Source organism: Molothrus aeneus, chromosome 5, assembly GCF_037042795.1.
Source record: "Molothrus aeneus isolate 106 chromosome 5, BPBGC_Maene_1.0, whole genome shotgun sequence".
NCBI lineage: Eukaryota > Metazoa > Chordata > Aves > Passeriformes > Icteridae > Molothrus > Molothrus aeneus.
The window spans coordinates 23,743,177-23,767,087 of NC_089650.1; the positions used below are offsets into that span (position 1 = coordinate 23,743,177).

General features: G+C 34.3%; 1 protein-coding gene across 2 annotated transcripts in view; it reads left to right on the plus strand.

Annotated features, from left to right (window-relative positions):
- ANKS1B (ankyrin repeat and sterile alpha motif domain containing 1B) overlaps positions 1-23,911 on the plus strand; it is a 408,607-nt gene that overhangs the window by 39,793 nt on the left and 344,903 nt on the right. For both annotated transcript variants that reach the window (XM_066549544.1, XM_066549545.1), the window contains exons 2-4: positions 5,995-6,075; positions 9,712-9,868; positions 18,333-18,629. In XM_066549544.1, the coding sequence (XP_066405641.1) occupies positions 5,995-6,075; positions 9,712-9,868; positions 18,333-18,629 (535 nt within the window). The remainder of the gene's footprint in view (positions 1-5,994; positions 6,076-9,711; positions 9,869-18,332; positions 18,630-23,911) is intronic.

The following is a 23,911-nucleotide window of genomic DNA, read 5'->3' on the forward strand; positions in this document are numbered from 1 at the left end:
GTCCATATTGTCTCTCTGTGAGGCTCATCGTGACTAATCTATTTCTGCATAGCCAGGACTTTACCACACACCCAGTTTGTGGTAATTGGCAGCAGAGCCTCATCCCTAATGGGCTACAGCTGTGAAAAGCAGGTGAACAGCATTGAAGGTAATGAGACATGGAGTGCCCAGGTGTACTGACCAATCCACGAGAGGGAGCAGAAGGCACACAGGTGCAATGCATGAATGATGAGGGATATAAAAGGTTGGGCTGAAGAACAAGAAGGGCAGATGTTTGCAGCCTTCTGATGTGATATGATGTTACTCTGTCTGGGTAGATGCCTTCTGATGTGGTATGGTTTTACTCTGTATGGGTTGAAGCCTTCTGATACTGTATGGTGATGCTCTGTGTATTGTGGCCTTCTTGATTGTGGCGTGTGCTGCAACGCTTCGGTATCTCTGTGTCTGGCTTTCTGCCTCTGCTCAGCAGCACACTGACTTTCAGTCATTTATAATGAACCTTTTCATAGTTCTTTCCACTGGAGAAGCAATGGGTGGCAGGTTGGCCTAATGATGGCATGGGTATCATCGTTCTCCAAGCAAAAATACAGTTAGTAACAGCGAGAATGGTAAGTGAGCAAGTATCTCTGAGGCTATCTGTTGGACACTAGATTATTTGCATACTTCTAAATACTGCCACCCTACTCCAAATTTTAGTCTGGGCAGCTGTACCCTATTAAATCTATCAGTGTTCATTTAGCAATGATTCTTTGAAAAACTTGAAAAGAAATAATTACTGGTAAGATACTGGTTTTTTGAGTCTTACGTGGTTGGACATGATCCTGTTCTTCTACATGTTTTCTTAAATTACACTTTTTACTTCCATGCTTCTGTTCTTACTCTGTTAATCCTGCTGTTTGCATATTTGAGAAAAGACCTTTTTCTAACCCACTGTTGTAGCTAGCTCTAAGTATAGTAATGACTAAAGGTTGTATACTAAATAATCAAACTCATAATGTGCATTGCACTTGCTATGTCAAATAGAAACCACAAATTGATGACGCTCAGTATGGAAATAAGATCACAGTTTGGTGGAATCCTCCAGTTTTGAAGACTTAGATTAAGGCCCAGACTATAAACAGGTCTAGGTTAAAGAAAGCAAGCGGAGTAAACTGCTTTACAAGCTGAACGTGGGTAACATCCTTAATCCCATGAATAGTTGATCATGAATTTTGTTGTATTATTTATACTGAGGAAGCTAAACAGGAGGAATCAAAATGAAATCAGTGCATTCAAAATTGAGTCACATTTCACACTGATACAACAAAAGCACTAAATCAGTATTATATATACATTAACCTTTTAACATAAAATCGCTATTAACTGAATTGATAGTAAATTTGCTGTTCCCTTTATTTTTAATTAAAATTATAAAAATATCATTATATTAATGTGAGATTTTTAACTCTCAGTTGCTTCATGCAACAGGTTGTTTTGATACTGGACAGAAAATCAAAGATAGCCTTACTCAAAAATTAATACCTATAACTGCACCTGCTTGAAACTAAGCCTAAAGTAAATTTTTCATGGGTTTTTTGCATGTACAGTTATTTGTTAGGCTTTAAAATATGACTTCCTAAAAAGGTTTTATCTCCTCTGCTACTGAGGGCAAATATTTAAATTTACTTTCTTTGAAGTAATTTGAAGGCATACATCAAATTCAGCAGAGGGAGTGTTCATAATAGGTAAAACCATACATGAAAAAGGAATATATGTATTTTTATAGGATAATATATTTGGCATAACACTGGATTCTAAAAAAGAGGAATCCATAGAAAGAAAAATATCACATGTACTAAAATGATATGCTTCTATATTTGATAAGTAACATTATTAAGTTATATGGGTTAGAGGAAGAGTTGTCCATTTGGTGTATTTGTGCATAAAATAGAGAATGGGATCTACTTTTTTTGTTGTTCACAATAAGTAATATTATTATTATGTATCTGAATGATGATACATATTATTGTGTAAAAGATTGCATTTTCAAAATTCTCTGTAAAGTTGTCCCTGTACTTTGTATAAACTGAGTTTATGCAACTGAACATGTGTATGAATGTAGGCAGAGCACTAATAAAGAGCCTTGCCATGTGCTTAAGAAACTTTAGTCAATGTGTTTCTGCCAGATTAACAAAAAGCATGGAAAATTTAGAAGATTTTGGCTCAGAACAAGACAAATTCCTGTAATGTGTATTTATTCTGTGGAACACAGGAACAGTAAGAGGCTGTGTAAATCTGAACTGGTTTCTAAGGCTTTTAAAAATTCTTATCCTTGTTTACCAAGAATATTTTCCTTTCATCTTAGCAACTCCCATATAAGGACCAGAAATATTATTGCGTAGTCGTGAAATAGTATAATGATAATGGACTGATATAATGCAGATATATATGAGAGAGAAGAAATGTGATGTAAAAATTATGCATACCTTGCGAGCATAGTTCTTGTACTATTGGTGGAGAGTGTGTCTGTGTGATGATTAGCTGGAAAAAGCTTTTATTTCCTTTTCTATTCATATGTGTGTAACAACAGGGACTTGACAATTATTTCTTTCAAAAAATCATAGCAAAATAAGAAATCAATTGACTAACCATCATTTTCTTTTGTCATTTTCATCTGTCTTTTGAAATTCTACTCTTTATATGTAACTACTTAAGCTCATTAAAGAAAACAACAGTCATTTTCTTACCAAGTAAAGAGTATTTTCAATTAATATTTGACATCAGTTCATATAAGGTCAATATTCTTTGTCCACAAAGAGCAGACTGTTGAGGAGGAGATCCTTCAGCTTTTCGCAATAATGTAAATAGTATAACAGACTTCTGTTTCTTTGTGTCTTACTTTGGCAAGATGTAATGGAAGAAACTAATTGATCATGTTTTAATTCACCATTGAATGAAAACTAATTTTTTTTTTTTTTTTTACAAAAAGTAGGTTCAATTACTTTTTAAAAATTCATTAAGTAATGGGAAGGTTTTAATTTACTGATGTACGTGGGAAAACAGATTCCTAACTTATTAATGCATGCCACATTAAGAAATTCGGTTGGCTGCATCACTGGAAGAAATATGCTTTTGAGAACATTCAATATTAACAGTATTCTGAAGAGCTGCTAATTTTCTCTCAACAAATATTCTTTTCTGGCGAGTGAATGGGGGTATTTGTTTTCTGCCAGATCCTCCTTTTTGTTGTTGTTTTTACAGATATTTTAATATACAGATAAATCAATGTATTTAATGAGTCTTCATATATCATATATGTTTATGATACTAAAGAAGGGATCTTTAGGTTTTCCTCAAACTCTATTCCACTTTTGTTTGAAGTCAGCTGCTTTTTATGGAGCTTATATGACTGGACTTCTATCCTGCTGCATTCTAATTGCAAGAGAAGAGTACTAGCTGAAGCTGGGAGTTTTAGAATGTAAGAATTTGTGTTCAGAATGTCCAGTTTGAATTTACTTTGATTCTCAGTTATCAAAGCAATATCCTGTGTATATACTGGACCTGTTGCAATTCAGGACCTTCTGGGAGAGGATTTCAGCACAGGCCCAAGGGAAGAGAGCTGCCTGCAGCCATGTCCTGCTCCTATTTGCTGTGTTCTGTACTTTGATAACTACACTGTGATTTTGAGCATGTCTTTGTGTACCCTTTGGGAGCTGACAGTGATTAGTCTGTCCATCCTGTCTGGTGTCTCCGAGTCATCAGCATTTACTCATTGTCTTTTGTCCTTTGCCCCTCAGCTGCCCAACCTGTGTGTCATGAAGAGTTTCACATAGGTGCATTTATATACTCTCTAACAAAGTCTCAGAGGTTTGGTGGTTTTTTTTTTAAGTTCATATAGTTTCAGTTGAAAAATAGTTCCTAAAACCAGAGTCAGGAAATAAAACAACGTTTTAATTAGTGAATGGATTAAAGAAGAAAATTAGGGGGGAACGAATGAGGATATTCTTAGGGAATTTGGTAGGAGTTTTAAAGTTTTTCTTTGATTTTTTTTTTTTTTTAAATTCATGATGCCTAGTGCATCATGAACAGTATATGAATTCATGGATTCTTGCACTTTAAAAAAAGAGACAACAGACAAATCCGAACAACTCTAAGTCAAAGCAAGCAAATTATAACCATATCATAACTAAGTAAATTGTTCTGATTGGTAGTGTATTTTTTTTGGTAATATCTTAAATCTTAGTTTCTATGCCACTTCTTGTCTTCTTCATTCTCCCATAAGCTGGTATATATATCAAAGGATGAAAATATAATTCAATAAATTAACAATAATGGATAAACACTATGCGAAAGTATGAGAGGTTGTACCTTATCAATGCATTAGGACTTCTTTCCTTCTAATAGAAAGGAACGATTATCTTTGCCATAAAAATAACATCTGTCTGTTGCAGAGGAGCTCTCAGTTCAGGGACTCATTTTTTACTATTTCATGAACTTAAAATTACTTCCTTTAATTGAAAGGATTAGAATGACTTTTCTTATCTGAAAGTTGCCTTCAGTAGAAAAGAACATCTGTGGATGTCTGAGAAGATTTTTTAAAAAGTTACTTTTTCTTTTCTTTGCTTCTTTGCACCCAAGAAAATAATTCAGTCCTCTTCTTCCAAGAAATTAAATTGCAGGGAGACGTGAGGTACCCAGCATTATGTAGAATTATACTCAGTGCAGAACACAATGTTTCACACAAGTAATTCTGTGTGCACACAGTATTACTTGTAGGACAACAACTGCTTAAGTTTATGAGCTAATGAATCATTCAAATACACACAATGAAAAAGAGACCAGTCTACATCAGTATTCCCTTGTGTGGAATATATATGTACAAATATATATATTCCATTTTATAGGTAATAAAATGCAGATTCAATAGTAAATCTTAAAAATCATTTGTTAAGCATAACATGTCATTTTACTGATGTAGATAATGAAAAATGATAGTATGAAAAATTCTTTTCACTTATTAGCTTTAAATTATTTTCTTTAAACAACAGCACTTAATTCTAATGCATGAAGTGAAGGGAAATATGTCTTGCCAGTGACTGTTTAGCACTGAATGAGAAAGTAATGAATATAGACTGTGATTCAGGAGTCATAATTTTGTGTTCTGGAAGTTTTAATACTAATGATGAAAACTGTTACAGGAAAGTAAATTGCTTCTGTAAAGGATACAATCAGTTTCAAATGTGGTCAGTTAGATAAAAAAGCCTGCTGGTTCTCACCAGAACCTCTTTTATCCAATTTCCTGGGCTTGATTTTGTTGTTGGTTTTGGTAGATTTTGTTTTGGTTTGGTAGCAGCCATGTTTTCCACTTTGAAATAAAATATGTCCTTTACTGTTTTTTGAAAAGCCCATAATAGATCATGAGACTGGTTAAACAGGACATGTAATGAGGTTGTCTGTAAAATACAGCAAGATAACAAAACTTAATTAAATTATTTTTGAAAGTATATCTAATTTATTTTAAAAATATAATCAGCTAAAGTGGGAACTAAAATATCAAGGTAAGTAAAAAGAACAAATTTCCTGGCCCTTTAAGCAATGTGATTGGTTCTCACTAATCTGATGTTTGTTTGGTTCTAGACTAACTGACCTAAAGACAATGAATACATACTTGTGGAAAAGTAGTACAAAATCAGATGATAACCTCAGTGTAATTATCAGAGTAATAGAGGGAGAACAGTTCTAATTGAAATAACTTTTCTGTTATTAGTGTTTGAGTCTGCCCTACATAAAGTTCATGACTCTTATATAGATGGATGTGTAAAATTATTTTTAAAGATAAATTATATTGATTTGAAGATGACACTTGCTATTTTAACTTTCTTTCAAGGTAATTCATCTCTTAAAGTTTAATCACACTTATTGCAGAGATCTTCAGATTGTTTGTAGATCAAATTTCTGACACTTCTGTACTTGCTGAGCCAAAATATTAATATCACAATTTTGCTTTATTTGCAGCATCTGGCGAGGACCAAACATAAACTGCACTGACAGTTCGGGTTATACTGCTTTACATCATGCAGCTTTAAATGGACACAAGTAAGTGCCTCACATTTTGTTTTTATGTAGAATGAGATTTAACTTTGTAATGCAAGAAAATCGAGCATAGTTCTGAGGTTTGTACCAGAAATTGACAAACCTTGACATATTAAAAGTGCCTTTTTTCCAAATGGAATAAATGAATATAAGATGTTTTGACAGTGTCATCAATATCAATAAGTAGTAATGACAAATGGGAACTGTAGTTTAAAAGCTATTGATTCTATAGTGCTTCTTCCAAATTCATCCTCAGTTTTGGGGAAATTTAGCATTGTTGCTGCTGGTCTTGGCTGTAGTTTTCATCGCTGGGAAATTGCAGCAGAAAATATCGTGTTATATTTCTGTATGTATGTACACATGTGTAGAGTGTGAATGTTTGGGAAGCAATTTTGTGAAACAACAGTAGAGATTAATCATTATCAAAGCAAAAGTAACATGGAAAGAATATTTAGTAATTATACACTTGAAAGCAGGATGGGGAAAAGGGTATTTTCACTAAAGAAAGTTTTGACATAAAGCTTTGGTTAAACTCCTCTGTTTAAGGAGACAAGGAATTAATCTAAATCCAGTGGAAATTAAGAGTGATCAGCATGAATTTTTGTGTGATTTTGGACTGTCCATAAAATAACACGTGGATATATAACTATTATTTATTTAGTTTACTCATTGCAAAATTTTTGCATCCTTCTATGGAAAAATTAAAACTTTAGGATATGTTTTCAATTGTATTCTAGAAAGGTGCCTGTTTCCTTTAGGATGGATCAATCTTTTGATGAATATGGGATATTCTTTCTAAATATATAAAGTAAACTCTTGAACTAGATATTGTGCATTTTCCAAAGTTTCAGCTGTGTAGGAAGGTTCAGAATCATCCATTGATATATTTTTACTTAATATATTTTACTTCCATATAATTAGGTCTAAGTTCTTCAAGTGGCCTGTTAAACTCAGCATTTTTGTTCATGCTTTATGGATTATTTCTTGTGCTATTGCTAATTTTTGACCAACCAAACTCAAGCATTGGCTTGGAAAGATTGCTGATTTTAAATAGATGAAAACTGGAATTAGTATATTTCATACTAGCAGTGCAGTAATAGTTACACACAAAGTTAAAAATATTGCTGTATAAATACTGAAACTATCAGAGGTTCAAGTGAATTCTAGCAATATGAAGTCCCAAAACATGCAAAAGCCAAATCATGATTTTAGACTAAGTCTTGACCAAACTTGTTCCAAGGTCAGGGAGGACTTAAAAATTTGGACTTATATCTGCTGCTGTACATAACTACAGCCTTTGAAAAGTCCAATGTTGGCTGCTATGACCCCTTACACTCTTAGCAGGATAAGTAGCAGTAACTGACATCACAATTATACCTTGTTATATTAAACTGAAATACATCATGAGGTATTTTGTGATAAATCGTGATGGTTTCAGGACCTGTTACCCAAGCCATTATACTGATCCTGCTGCAATGGTAGCATGGCCAGCAAGAGAATTGGACAGACACATGATGGTCCTGATTTTATTAGTCATTACAAATAACCAATAAATTACTTTACATTCTATTTGAGTTTTCAGACTTGATATTCAAAATCAAAATGGCATACAATCATTTGACACGAGAATCTGCCACTTAGGAGAAGTCCCTGTCCTTTAAAAACTTCTGGGTTTTGAATTTTTCCCACTTTTTACACTAGGTTGAATGTGAGATATTTCAGAGTTTTTCAAGAAATGTAAGAATGTGATTTGTGGCTTGGGTACTTGGACACCATTGTTCAAATCCTTGCTTGATCACTGGATGTGAATGCCCTCCTTCTTGGTCATTGTGGGATCATTCTCTTTCTTTGTGAAACTATTCTGCTTTATATAAGTAATTAAATTATATCTGGGGCAGGCACTGTAATCTGTCTCCCTAAGTAATTTCACTTAGCCCAGTAGTGTTACTGGGCTAAGGACTTGGTATCCTCCTCTCTGAAATATATTTGTACAAAATGAAAAAGTTCTGCCAAAGCACTAAAAAAGACTCACCCTAGATAAGTGTGATGGGTCAGGGCATTCTTGAAGGATAAAGGAGATGCATGTTCTATTTTGTAACTTGAATCTTGCAATAGACTCTTCCCAAAAATTCCTGTATGTTTTAATCTATGAAATCTATGATTTCATCTGTGCAGGGCTTTTCTTCTGATTTTCTTCCACTTACTTCAGTTTATACTTCCTTTGTTTGGTGTTCCTTTCAAAGAAACTGTTGTGTATGTCTAGCCCTCATTGGATGATTTGCTGCAAAACTATTATTTAGTGGGAAGGCTCTGAAACCTTACATGTACTAAAAAGTTTCCCTCAGGAGTCACTTTTCTGGAACTTTTTGTGTAACAGAAATCTTCTGTAGTGGACCTGCTCTTTTTTGGCTGTTCTCATGGCATTTGACCTTGTCAGGAGTAACCAAAATCCAGCTTAAATTTTCCTCAAAGCTTAGATGTGATGACTCCAGTCAACTGGCAGTTTCTTTTGTGCTGGATATATTCCCCTCATAACTCATCACATTTTTCTTTCAATATGCAATTAAATAAGGTTCTGTCAAGGTTGAAAGAATAATGACATTAGAGTTATTTTCTGTCTTAATTTGTAGTCAGTTTGTAGTAATTTTTTTTGGTCATAACATAGGCTACATCAAGGTCCCTCCCCTCGCTGATTTTTTTGAGCCAAATCAGTAAGTGTTTCCATATTTGTAAAAAGTGTGCATAGAGCTGCCCACACTGGATCATAGATTCTCTTAGCTTAATAACTAAGGAGGCCAGACTATGTCAAACTGAGACTACAAATGCAGCAGCAAGACAGAATTTATTTACTTTCTGACATATTTGGTAATGTTATCATATCACACAGCTGATTTTTACTTTAGCTTTTGAGGTTGAGTACAGGGAACTGCTTAAAAATCAGGGATGCAATATGCCAATTTATGCTAATCTTTCACTTAATGTATGATAAGCCACACCAAAAGGAATATAAAGAGAATTAAAATGGTAATAAGTCACTTTTCCCCTCACTTCTACAAGGCAGCTGAGTGTGGAAAATGAGAATAGCAGTTATTTCATAGAAGTTATACATAGAAGAAGTTATTTCATATATCTAGCTAGATAATCATTGAATTGTTTCCTAAATATCTTTGAGATAATGCCTTAAAGAAGAGGAAAGACTATTACTTAGCCTTCCAGTAAGAAATGTGTCCATCAAACTATCCTCTTGTCATCCTGCCTCCAGAGTTCAGCAGTGATGGGGACAAGAGTACTTCTCTGCCTTTAGTGCCTTGAGGACATGCACATGTTCTTAACAGGCAAATTCTAAAAATAATTCTATGGCCAGGTGATCCTATTGAAAGAAACAGATTCAGAGAGCTGATGATAATATTGTTGATGGTATTCATAAGTAAGAATCATTACAATTAACTTGTTGCCTATGTTTCACTATCTATTTAATGTTCAGAAATTATTTGTCTTCACTTTTTGTAGCTGTTTTGCTTGAAATACAGGTTTGTTTTTTTCTGTTTTCCAGGATAAAAATATTGGTCATATGCATGTTCATGTATAAACTTAAAATTAGTTTCCTGTTGATTTTGAGATTTACCTCCTGTTTTCCAGGGATATAGTTCTCAAATTACTTCAGTATGAAGCATCAACCAATGTAGCAGATAATAAAGGTTACTTTCCTATTCACTTGGCTGCTTGGAGAGGAGATGTAGATATTGTGAAGATTCTCATCCATCATGGACCATCACACTCCAGAGTGAATGAACAGGTGAAGTGATAAAAAATACTTGTATATCATCAGAAAAAAAAGCAGCACATATTCTGTGGGTTTGACCAGTTTATAGACAAGTTTAAAAAAGTCTGTTTTCCATTGTTTCAGTACTTTCTTCTCCAAGATTGATCAAATCTTCCATTATAAGCATACCAGATACCTTTCTTCTGAATAGGCACTGACTTAAAGAATATTAGATTTAAAAAGTATGCAAAAACCTTCTGTTTGCTTTGGAAAAATCACATCAAGACATACTCTAACTTTGCATCTTTTTTTGTATGGTTGTAAATTTGCAATTTTTTACTCTGAGATACTAAGTTCCTGAAAATCTTTGAGATAAAATTAATGTCCTTGTTATATTTTAAGAGTACTGTAAATAATCAGATATGCAGAGGTAAATATCAAACCAGATGGGCTGCATGGATGCACATGCAGCAGAAAGGATAGATAAAAAGAAAAAGACCAAGAGAAAATGATGAGAGTATTATAGTGTGTAAGGGCAGTATAAGCAAGTTGCATTCTGCTGTCAAACATATGGTACACCTTCTGTTTTTATTCTGTATATTCTTCCATGGTCCATTCATAGGATTAGTACTTAGAAATAGAAAGAAGCTCATTAAAATTGGATACCATCTAGGCTGAGCTGCTTAAGAGCTGGAAGTAGGCTGTGAAATGCGGACAGTAACCATTAAGCAATTGCGTTTGCCAGGGTAGTCAGAGACTTGGAATGTGAAGGTGGGAGTCAGCTCCTAATTCAGATCTAAGCTATAATTGTCTACATTTCCTGCATGGTCACCTTTTGGTTCCACAGAGGTCTGGGCTGTGTAATCACAGGAGCCAACAGGGCTATTCAGATGACTAAAAGAGGGATTCAAGTGTCCAAACACAGAAATGCAGTATCTTGAGACCCTGCAGTAACTGAGACATCTGCATGGGCCTGAGAGTGTGACAGAGGGTGCTCAGAATTTCCAGGTCCTTGTGGAGTGAGTGGTGAAATCCGGGTATGGTCCCACCTGGCACCCCACAACACCTCAAATGGCAAAGTGCAATCTAACAAATTAATTGTTCTTTCAGTGCCTACAGTAGAGTGGCCAGAAGGCAAACTGTGAGAAGATAAGAAATGGGAGACCTAGATTACAAACACTCAAAACACCATGCTTTGAGTAATCTATTTGATATCTGAGGTTATACACCTAGCCATTGGAATCCATACAATAACGAAGATATGAATATCAAGTATTAGTGCAGGAAATATAGGAAAGTAAAGTAATAAAATATGTCCATGTGGCAGTCTTCTGGGATATCCTGTAGTACTCTGGCATATTCAAGAAAAAAAACCTTATGCAAAATTTGTCATGCTGTGATTTCAGTTTCAGATTGAGGAAGTTGGAGAATTATGTTATTCTCATTAGTTGTTTTATGTAGGATGAAACCAGTTGAACTGTAGGATTACCTTTTGTCAAGGAGAGGTGTTTTCAGTTTTATTTATGCAAAAAAACAAAAAGCAACTATTGAATCGTGTGTCACACGCTTGCTTGAAGACATTACGTATATTCTACTGACAGAATACTGGAAGCTGTGTAGGAACTTCTGAGAGGGTGAGTCAAAAATATATTTCAGTAAGATCAGAAAGAGAGATGTAAATTCAAACCTACTTCTCCCCAATCCCCATATCCCCAGACTTCTAGAATATTGTCAGACTTGATTAGGTGTGCTGTATCTGGTTTGATCACTGGAGCAAATAAGCAGGGATAGAGCTGACTGACCCCACTGACTCAAAAAAGGTCCTCCTGTTTATGCATTTAACCCAAAAACCTTATAATAGAAAATATGTGAGCAATACTTACATGAAATGTTGCATCTTAAGTCTTTTCAGGGCATCTTGATCATATCAAACTTTGAAGTTAAACTCATATATACGGAGTTTTTCTGACCTTGTAAATTCCTTGGTGTTCCACTCTAGACAATGGCCAGGTTTAATATGTGGACTACTTTGCTGGCACCTACTTCCCCCTGCTAATTAGCACTCTGTGCAGAGAATATCCTCTGTATCCGAGAAAGAGGGGATGTCGTGTTGTTACAGAGCCACCTCCACCCACGTTTCCTCAAATAACACCTGAGGCATCCTCACCCTAACTAACCTGTTGTGCATTCCCATGAGCCTGTAGGATTCTGAGGCTTTTGCTTATTTGCAGATAGGCTCTGTAAGGCAGGTGACTCCTTAATGCTTTATTAACTTTTCTCTGGAGCTGAAGCTATGGCTTGTAAGAAATCCTGGACTACTTTTCTCTCCTTTTTCTTCTGAGACCTGGAGATAAGGACAGCCATTTTTCATAACAACTTTTCACCTCAGCAAGTAGTGCACTCAAGTCAGACTATTTTTTCCTCTGTTTTTGTTGTTTGTGGTGTTTTTTTTCCAAAGATCACATTAAGATGTAATTGTTTGCATTTTAAGAAATTTTTTTTTCATGATTTAAAAATTATTGCAACTAATTTGTAACATGTTTTTGTTATCTCTCTGATTGAAATTGTATGTGAAAAAAATGCTTCTAAAAACTTATGGGAAAGCGATTGGATAACTTAACAAAGAAATAAATGACAAGTTCATGATGCATAAATGTATATTAGATGAAATAATGGATTTTATATGGTAATATTGTAAATTGATCAAACTGCATTCTACACTTTCAAAATGCAGTTAAGTGGCATCATAGCATCATATGCAACCATATCCAGCATCTAAAGCTCTGAATGCCCCCTGCTGTTCCTATTACATAAAATTGGAACAAACAATAAAGAGACAAACAGCTAAATGACAATTACATTATGGGGGTGGTGGAATGTAGACTGGCAGCTCTACACACAGAGAATGGTTAGAGCATAACAATTATGTATGAAGAATTCTATCACTGTTTAATGTAGGAGTCTTAGTTGACAGGCATGGTGTATGTTTTAAATCACAAAGTACGGTGACGTTGCAAAAATGTAAGGGTTTAACTTCATTGAAGATTTAAAATTATGTAAGTTATAAACTGAATTAAAATAGTATGAGATTAATATTTGTTAATTGATAATAAAAAGGTGTGCTGTTAACAGTCAAACTATTTATAGTTTATTTCTGTAAAACTGATCTGGATAGCTAAAACATTTATTGTGGCAATTTTCATCATAAAATTGCATAATTGATAACAAATCCTAATTTAAGAAAAAGTGTTTAATAAATAACAGCCGCATACAGGTCAATATGCAGTGTTTGGCATTTTCCAGAAAAAATGTGAATAACATCAGGGATAAATATAAATAAGTCTTATTAAATATGAATAAAATATATTCCAATTATATATATACAGAATATGACTTGTGAAAAATTTACAGGAAAAAATGTGAATACTTCTGAAATTTTTATGGATTCAGTGTGCTGTAGAATTTGCCTCTGCATCAAATTGCAATTGCCACAAAACCCACCCCCACTTCTTTAAAACTATTCAACAATTCTTTTGGAAAATGAAGAAAGAGTCCAGGATGCATTCATATGGTGTAAACACCTAAATTTTAACATATTTGTGAACTTTTCCATATCATCCAAATGAAACACAGACTTTTCTCAGTGGCACCTCATGGACTTCCAGTTCAATTCAGTTCCAAAATAGCCTGCTAACCCAATATTTTTCAAATTCTGCATTTGATTTTACCCCTCAATTAATTTGATTATAGTGTATAAATTTCAGAGTTTCCCTTGCAGCTCTTACTATACTTTCTTTAGAAGGAAAAAAAGTGCACACACAATCTTTCTAATTTAAGCCAATTGCAGCAATAAATTAGGAAAAAACGTTTTTACAAAGTAGTCAACCATATTACATTACTTTTTTATGTTGTTTACATAAGTAAAAGTGCATTTCAATGGGAAGTCAGTAGATTTGATTTAAATTCACACTGAGTAACTTGCAGACTAACTTCCTTTATTTTTTCAGAGTTATTAACTTCTTGGTGGAACTTCTCAGGAACCTGTCTTCCTGGTTTAATACATAAACTAAGACCCTCCTGAGGTCATTCCTTTCTCTGTCCTGCATATATTCTTTTGCTCCTTTTTTCTCTATTTAATTATTTAGTTATTAAAGCCTTATTTTGGTCTTGTTTTTCTTCTAGTTGCCTACTTTTGCGTATATTCAGCATATAGATAGGTGTTTCCAGAATCTCCCACCAGAATCTCCCATTATTCCCTCCTTCTTTAATTTAAAATTAAATTCTCATTTCATAACTGAGCAAATAGCAAAAAGCTTTTAATAACAAATATCTTGGTCACTTACTTCACTTTGGGATTATGTGACAAAGAAATGGCTCAGTGATTTAGGAAGTCTCCTTTTTCAAGCTCAGCATCAAAACACTTTGATAAAAAAAGGAGTTAAGCATCCTTTGGACAGCTCTGTTAAATCAGTACTTGAGTTATTATTGCTTGTACTGTACTTGCATGGACTTTAGGAGATTTAACACTTGCTTGGCAAAAAAAAAAAGGACTTCACAACTATACAATAAATGTCCTGAATTTACCCACAGTCTAATAGTGGCTTCACAAGGGCCTCTATAATATTCATGATAGCCATTCATTCTCTTGATACTTCCTGTACTTTTTCACTATCAGACTGCCAAGCTACAATAACTGTCTCTATAATGTATTTGCTAATCTGCTCTCTAATGAATAGACCTAAAGATATATTGTACATTTTGCAGTGGCACACCTCCTTAGCAGCTAAATGATGTAGCACAGCCTGCAAATTCTGATGAGATGCAGGGCTCTGAAGGCACAGTTCAGTTTGCAGCCACACCAGCCTGAGTTCTGGCTGTATGTAGAAGAGAAGAGTCAGAGAAAGCCTGCAAAAGGTCAGGATCTTGCCCATGAAATAACACTTGTGACAAAAAATGAAGAAAATTTAAAAAAGGTTAAAAGCTGAATCACGGAATGCTTTCCTTATTTCTGGTCAAGGTCCTTTGGACCATAAGAGTAGCTACTTGACAAAAATATTATTATTAATGAATATTAGAGACTTTTTTTGTTTTAAAAATACTGTGTTTGCATGATATTGGTCTTCTCTTTTTACCTTACATTTTGTATGTCTTTACTTGGTTCTTACTTCTCAATCTTTCTTTTTCTAGAACCATTCAGGTGTAGAATCTGTCTTTTAGTTGCTAACATACCATGAAGTATCCAAAATTGCTGCAATGATTCTAGTCTTTTTCTTCAGCACTAGATGTAATATTTAGCCCTTGGATATCAAATTTGAGGCTGTCATTACAGAATGGTAATTTGCATGCAGATATTTTTTAGCAGATCACCTGCTCATTGCAATGAGTGTTAACACATAAACTTTCTGTGGTTCAGAAACAATTGTTTATGCTTGGAACTGAAAATACAGGCAACGGCATGAAGTTATTGCCAGTTTCTTGAAGAATTTTTTGCATTTTTAAGATATTGTTTCAAAACAGTATGTAACTTTAGAGATATGAAGACAAACTACCTTAAAATCAATAGTCTCCTCTCCTTTCCTCTCCATTCTAGGCTGATTTAGATAAGTAGTACTAAATTGTCAAAGTAGATAAATTTAGAGGGCAGTTAAACAAGTCTTAATTTACTCTTTGAAGGTAAAAAATAGTTTTGTCTTCTCTACCTGAATTGAAGCTATTAATTTGCATTTCGAAGAAGGAATAATGTTTTACTACCAAGTTTTAATTAGGTAGTACCTCTCAGCTCTGATAACACAATATGTACAATGCTTTTTTGAGAGCGTATATATACGTAATTTAATTATCATGTTTGTCCAGGTTGCATTCTTCTGCTTTATTTCAGTGATATGTAGGTCTTTATAATTTTGTATCAGTTCAATTGGTCATGAACTGAAATGTAGCTTTTATTTGGTGAATAAAGACCATAGAAAAATGTTCAACAATATACATTTGAAAATAATAACATTTTGTTACTTTGCTTTTGTGCATCAGGCTGTTTTAAAATGTACTTTTCCTTTCAATATGCCTTTGTGTGAAGATTCAGCTGGATATTCTTTATCCAGAGGGAGAAAATTCCAGTTTGGTGTTCAGCAGCCGCAGCGTCTACTGTTTGATCTTTCTGTGCCTGTATCTGTCTATCACATTTTGAGAAAAGGCCCACAGCAAATTTAATTTTTGTTTCTTTGAAAATTTACTCAGAATACTTTTAAGCTACAGTATTAGCATTATTGGCACAAGATTTGAAATAGTTCAATTAGTACTTCCATAAGTTCTTGAAAAAACCCTCAATTAGTATTTCCATAAGTTCTTGAAAAAACCCTCAGATATAAGCAGATATTGGACAGGTATTTAATTGTAAACATTTATTTTGTTATTTACCTCCCAGAATGCCAATATAGTTATTTGTATAGTTATTACACAACTTTGTGTAATATGTGTCTTTGTGTAACTATGTCCATTGGACATATAAATGCAGTAACTGTAGGCAAAAATTACCATGATCGTCCATTTTGTGTGCAATTATCTGATGTTCATACTTAATTGTATGTGAAATCAGGCTGCAATTGCCTGTTCATCTAGCTGTCCATGAAATATTGAAGAATTTGAAAATTAATAACCTGTGCTTGTGACTGTGGACATACAATTGTACATAAAAACATTACTTTGCTTGGTCCTATTTAAAGATATATTAAAGTCACTTGAGCAGAAAAAGCTTGTTTCAGGTACTTGGTGGAACATTGCAGCAGTGTAGTATTGTGACAGTATATATAGTTTAATCTGAATTTCTTAGCTTTGCAATAAAGAAAGCCCACACGGTGGTCTGAATGATGCACAATGATTTAAATACTTACTAGACATCAAGCCGTGTCTGCCAGTGCAAGCTTCTCTACCTGGATCTTCTCTAGCCTCTGTGTTACAGTTTAGCAGGAAACATGCTCCAGTCTCAGATCTTGTGTGGTGTTGCAGACACCCATGAGTTTGACTGCAACATTGATTTATCTGAATGTATTGATCTGTCTCTTCTGTTTCCCAAGTTCATCTGAGTCATCTTAGATTGCAAGAGATGAAAATGATAGGCAAGTTGTTAAAACCACAAACCTAAGAGTTGAGTTCTTGGTTACAGAATTAGAAACATCATTACCAAAAAAAAATCTTCGCTTTTCCTCCTTTCTAGTTTTTACTGTGCAACATGAATATTCTTATCCTAGCTAGTTTTTGAGTAAGAGTCCAAAGCCTCATTTCTCTGAGTCTCTGACTCTTTGTCTTTTAAAAGGCAATTGTTTTTTTCAATTTTCAGTTCTCTCTCCCCTGAACTTTCTTCAGCTGCCTCCTTGAAAAATACACCTATGGATTCAGATTTGCCCCCTTTTCTTCCTTTAGAATGATATCTCTACCCTTCTTTAGTATCTTTTCTGAATTTACATTAATCTTAATTTTTTTATGTAGCTTGTTGATTTTGTATTTTTACGACATTCCTAAACTGTCACAATATTTTATAAATAATTTATCAGAAGAGGCAGTTAATGTATATACTTCTACAATTTATAGCATCTAGTGTATTTTAAAGCTTTGTGAAGTCTGCATATGATATATTAATAACGTAGATGAAATAGAATTCAGAGCTTGATAAACTATTTCCTTTGTCTTTGCCTGAAGTTGTCTCTTTGGTGTTGCAAGTATACAGACAGAATTGGAAGGAAACAATTAAAAAATATAATGTTTATTTATTCTCAATATCTATTATTAAGTTTATTGAGTAATATTTTGAGAAACACTTGGGAGGGCATTGCTTTATAACGCAAAAACCTATTCATATACAGGTTTGTGAGCATACACGTACTCATATGCCCTAAAACATGTAGATACCTCTCTCTGGAGTCCTGGTAAGACCAAGTGCTTAAGTGATTTGTAAATATTTGTATAGGTGCTGTTTTGTCTTCTTCAGAGTTTTAATTGTTGTCTGGATAGTAACTTTTTATAGTGATACATGAAATCAACCTTGTGCCTGATGCATTTGCACTGCAGCTTTACTCCATAATTCCATTTCTCTAATAACAAACTGCTGTGGTATAAAACCAGCAAAATCAAGAAGAGAGACTTCACTGTCAGAGTATTTTTGAGAAGTACTCAATCATAATTTCAGGAACAGTTGAATCAAAGAAGGTTACAGATTTTGGCGTATCATGAGCTACAAGGTTTTGAGGGGCATGTTGTTAAAATGGATTGGGAGCAATGTAGACACATAAGAAGCTCATCTGCTTGAGAGCAGCAAGCTGAAGTATTAATGTGTTATTATTAAAATTTCAGTGGAGTAATTTTGAAGCATTTAACATATATTACCATACATTATATTACAAACCTCTGCCTCTGTAGTGATCTCATGGAAGCAATTTATAGAAGCTGAGCATTTCTGTTGTAGATTAAACATGAATTTCTGAAGCTTTTGGGTTTTTTTTAACAGAACAATGAAAATGAAACAGCCCTGCATTGTGCAGCTCAGTATGGTCATTCAGAAGTTGTTGCTGTTCTGCTAGAAGAGCTCACAGACCCCACAATAAGAAACAACAAACTGGAAACACCTCTGGATCTGGCAGCACTTTATGGACGTCTGCGCGTTGTGAAAATGATCATCAAAGCCTATCCAAACCTGATGAACTGTAATACAAGAAAACACACTCCTTTGCATCTTGCTGCTCGAAATGGCCACAAAGCTGTCGTGCAGGTGCTTCTGGAGGCTGGAATGGATGTCAGCTGCCAAGTTAGTGTGTGATTCCTCCCTCCCCTTCTTCCCTCCCTTCCTTCCTCCCTCTCTCCCTTTCCTTCCTTCCGCCTCCATTAGACTATGATTTAAATGAAATTACTTCTTACATTTTTTTTCTTTAAGATATACTTGCATTTACTTTATTAGAAATGCTGCAAGGTGATATATAATACAACTTTATTACAACTGAATGTGTGGAAAGGGATAACTCAAGAAAGGTACATATCTTCAAAGCTGAGTGCATGTTTTAATGTTGTCTTGAAATATGTAGATACACAAATCATATCAACTATTCATGTAGGTATGTATAAATTTATTTTCTACAGGAGTGGCTGTAAAGGTGGTGAGCTGATTTTCTAGAGCTATGGCCCTTCATGGTCACAGCAATCTAAAACAGTGTTTCATTGAGAGCTCATTTTCCTGTTATTATTACATTCTAAATTCAAGTTACTAAGTAATAACAATTTTGATTTTCTGCATTTCTAAACACTTCTTGTATAAATCTAAGAGAAAATTCTATAGCAATACACTCTCCCAGCTACTGACTCCAACCTGTCAGCTCTTTGGTGCATCAAGTTTTATGCACAGTAAGTTATAAGGATGTTAAAGGGGTAACTTTAAAAAAATAGACATAGATGAGAAGAGACACAAGGTACAGCAGCAGTGGATTTTCTGTTCAATTCTTTGTACTGGAAGGTGTCCAGGCCTTTTAGCTACGGAGGACTGGATTCTGTTAGGTGTTCTGAAATGTTGCCTCAATCTTATGATTTCTCTTGATTTGATTGATGGCACTGTGTTTGTTGTAGAGTGGATTTAATCTTCATAAATGGAGTAACTTCCTTGCTGTCTCTCTCTCCCTGTTTAAAATATGCTTTGATTTAAGGTTGTTTCAGGTTTATATATATTTTCAGATAAAGCAAACAAGCAACCAAAATTAATTACATTTACTTTAGAGTCACATTCAGACATTCTCTACCACTTAGCAGTTGGTTAGAGCCTGTTGATAAAAACACCAAAGTTGTGGGTTCAATCTCTGTATGGGCCATTCACTTAAGAGTTGGATTTGACGATCCTTCTGGGCCACTTCCAACTTAGAAGATTGTGTGAATCTGTGAACAAATCTTGCAAACTTTGTCTAAACTTTGATTAAAATTTATATCCATTTTAAGCTTTAATTAAGGTGCATTTAAGTTTAACTCCTTTATGCACAAAATTCCCTTTTATATGGAAAGATTGGACCTGGATTCCATACACTTTTATTTCTGGGTTCTTCCATCAAGGTCATGTTTTTCAACTTCTGAGAAAAAGAATGGGAAGTGGGGAAGAAAAGATAGATTAAAAAAAAAAACAACAAAAAACAGCAAAACAAAGCAAATCAGAAAATATTAATGTATTTTAAGATTAAAAGTGGATGTTCTCAAGTGCCTTCCATAGCAAAATGTGGTAAAATTGTTTTACTTCTTTTATTACTTCTCTCATATTTTGAGTTAGTGTTGATACTTGTTTCAAACTATTTTAAAGCGAAACACTTTCGTGCATTTTGTGAATTTGCCATCCCTCAAGCTTTCAATTTGATTTTCTTTACTAGAAAGAGCCATTTGCAAAGGTTAATATAAGCAGCTCATTTTTTCTTTCCTTTCTATTACTACAGCTTCAGTAATTTAGGAACGTTTAATGCTACAGCAACATAGAACTTTCAAATGCATATTTCTCAATGTATAATTTCTCTTTTATCTCTAGCAAAAGAATGAGGAAAAATTCAGAAAGAAACTGGTGCCTCAATTGATATGTAAGAAATAGAATAATTGAAGGAAAGTAATCTCTGTCATGGCAGCTTACAAACTGATGGTTACATGAGGGCAAAATATTACACAATTCTTTTATGAAATGTGTTCTTCCTCTTATGTAATCTAGATAATTTTAGCACTACTGTGAATTCTCCTAAGCCATTTTTATCTATAGTTATACTAAAAATTTTTCACTAGACTTTAAAAAATACAGTGCCTGGAATCTTTTAAGAAATGAAAGATTCTTTTAGTAATGGTGATCTCTTTTATATCTATACTAAAACTATAGGGCTTACTTGCTTTTATTTTTTTATTCTAATTGCTTTTAAGTGATTTATATTCTTAGGGTTTGTTTTGTAGTTATTCAGAGGTAGAGTTTTTTTTTTTCCACTAGGTTATCTTGTTTCTTAGAGCTTTGTCCCACTTGCCATAATGAAATATCATTTATTTATTTTCTTGCTGGTATACAGAGTCTCCATCAATATATTTCTTTTCATTCAGCAACTTAACATATTGGTAATTTTGCTTATTAACTTATTACTTCTATAGCCTCTGAAAAATTCTGTTGATGATTACTGGCAGCTTATTAAACTGAGGAGAGCACAAAATATTAGCCTGTCACTTAAAACTCTTTTGTTATTAATTAAATTGATCTGCATCACTGTTTAGGAAAGAACAATTTGCAAAGTAAAATCTTATGTGATAAACAACTTTGCACACATTTAAACATGTGAAATAAATTCAGTTTATCACCATAAAGACATCTCAGAATATTTAGAGATGATAATAGGAGTAGCCTGTCTTGTATCACTCTGTAGTTGTAGAGATGTATTTATTTAAATGGGAGGTTTACTTTAGCCATCTTTCTCTTTTTTACTCCCTGAGCACTTTTAATCACAGCAAAAAATTTGACTAATGAAAGAGAGCATTATTTTTATGTAATTAATCACATATTTTATTAATTTCCCAGCTCTATCCACTGTCCTTCAATCTGGAATTATTTAGGAGTGGGCAATACAAATCTGCTTCAACTTTTTATGCTTAGGAGTATTCATTTATATTGAAACATATGAAAAATGCACGTTTTGGTTGAGTGATAGACTTTGGGCCTTCAGTAAATTGATACACTGCACGGTTCAGTATGTTTCATGTAAACAGTAGTTCAATAATTATAAATACCCTAAAATCTTGGCCTCTTCTGTTTATCCAACTTTCATCTATCCCTATTTGCCTTCCCTGTCTGTTCCAATAACGATGGCAATTTCCACTGCTTATCACTGGTAGTTCTGCCAAAAGCTGTGCCCCCTCCTTTTTGCTCTCACTGTATATGAAGGATATTCTGTGAATCAATTTGCTAAGCTACGTTCTGTCCTTCAGATTCTGTCTGAAATCCATGTCAGAACTATAGCAAATTGCCTATGAATAAGGACTAGACAAATGACCTAATTACAAGCTCTTGCATATTTACATGATTAAAAGAAACTATGTAATTATTAAAACCCTTGATGCTTCTCTGTGAGCCTACAAATTGTATGCCAAGTTGACCTGGGTGTTCTGGTGTGCCTATTGACAATGTCCTCCTGTCCTAGCTTGATTTATGTGTCCAGCTGACCTGTATTTAGTAGTAAGCAGGGGCAGGGACTGTTTTATTATGTTTAGCACAACTTGTGCTCTAGTTCTCTTTATTCCATATACAGAAAATTATGCCAGTGTCAATATATTATCCATTGGAGCAAACTCAAGTAGACTTTAGCTCACTTTGTTCATGAAAAATTGCCAGCAGTTTCTGTATTAAGTATCACTGGGAAAGACTTTCCAAATATAATGGTAGTGTTTACTTTGCCAGGAAAATATGATCCAAGGCAATGAAAGATTCAGGAAGTAAAGCAGTGAAACTTGTCTATAAATCTTAAGCTCACTTGCTGTGATATAGACAAGAAGAATATATTAGTGCACAGGCACACTGTTATAAGTGAAAAAGAGCTATCTAAAAGTTCTAGGACATCTTAAATAATATATAGAAATTTTTTGCGACTATATTTTTTAATCCTTGTGATTTGTGTAAATGCTCTAATGCACAAGAATAAAACATTCTGAACTTACTTCTACCTTCAAGTAGTAAGCCACATGTACATCTAAAAAGAGAGATGCATCTACTTAGCCAGTCTGAAGTTTTCTTGGTCCTGTTCATCCTGAGGTGCAGCATTCCCTCTAAGTTAAAGCAGAATTTTGTAACTGAACTGTCTGGTAACAAGGGCATTTCTGCCTTCTGGATAGTTTTTGGGTTGAGGGATCTGATTCACTTGTTAGTTATTCACCATTACCATGAAATCCTGCCTAGGGCTTTTAAGATTTCTGTCAGCATTCATCTCTCTGACATCTTATGCAGGATTACATGCCTGCATCTTACAAGTGTGCTTTCAATCTCCATATTCTCAGATTGGTTTTAGTTCAGTTTCATGGTAATATTTCCCCTTTTGTTCAGAAGTCACCTTTGGTAGTGTACAGATCCTTGCACTGTTTATGTGGTGTGCCTTTTAAATTCCTCTTTTGAACAAATTGTTCATAATATATGTCTCATTTCCCAGATGCGACATTCATTACTATTGTCTGATAACTCAGAGTTATAGCGCACAGATTGCCCTAGAATTCAGGGCAGTGTGGAATGTCTATAAAGCATTTTAGGATCACGTTCTGATATGACAGGAAATATTATGGTAGAATAGACTAAGAAGCAAGAAAGCATATATGGAAAAAAATGGCATTTAAGTTTGGATTCCTTTTCCAACTCTATGAATTACATGTGTAAAGGTGGATTAAGTTCCTGTACTCCCTTTATGCATAGCAGAACTGTCTTCTGGTTCTTAGGTTGCCCCCAGATAGATTTGTTTGCCTTACGCATCTACAGGAAGTTCCTCTTTTCCTGTTAGTTTAAATTCAATTTCTTACAAGATGTGTGCTTTCATCAAGGAAAATATTGCTTACCTTTCCTCCAGTGGGGAATTTTGATGAACAGAAAGACTGCTGCCCGTGCCAATTATCATATCAGGATCCTTTTCCCCCTTTAACTGGGTAATCAGAGGATAAATCCTATTCCTCATCCTCAAAGCTGTTGATTCAGTATGCCAGAACTTTCTCAGTCTCAGATCATGGTACAGTTGTCACTAATGTAGTCAATTTTTTCCATTAAACAAGGATTCTTATTAGTACAGAATGATATTTACAATTTTAGTCAAGATGCAACTGGTTTTCATCTTTGTGGTTCAATCTTTTAGAAATAAAATTTAGTGCTCTGGCTTCCTCCAACAATTGAACCTCTGTGGATTTCATTGTTTATGTGTACATCACTAATTCTTATCCTTGACAGAATCAGAGCTTGTTTGAGCTTGGAAGGGAACTCTGGAGGTCATCAGGTCCAACTCCCCCTTTCAAGCAGAATCCCATAGATTAAGTTGCCCAGGATCATGTCCAAACAACCTTTGAATTGAATAT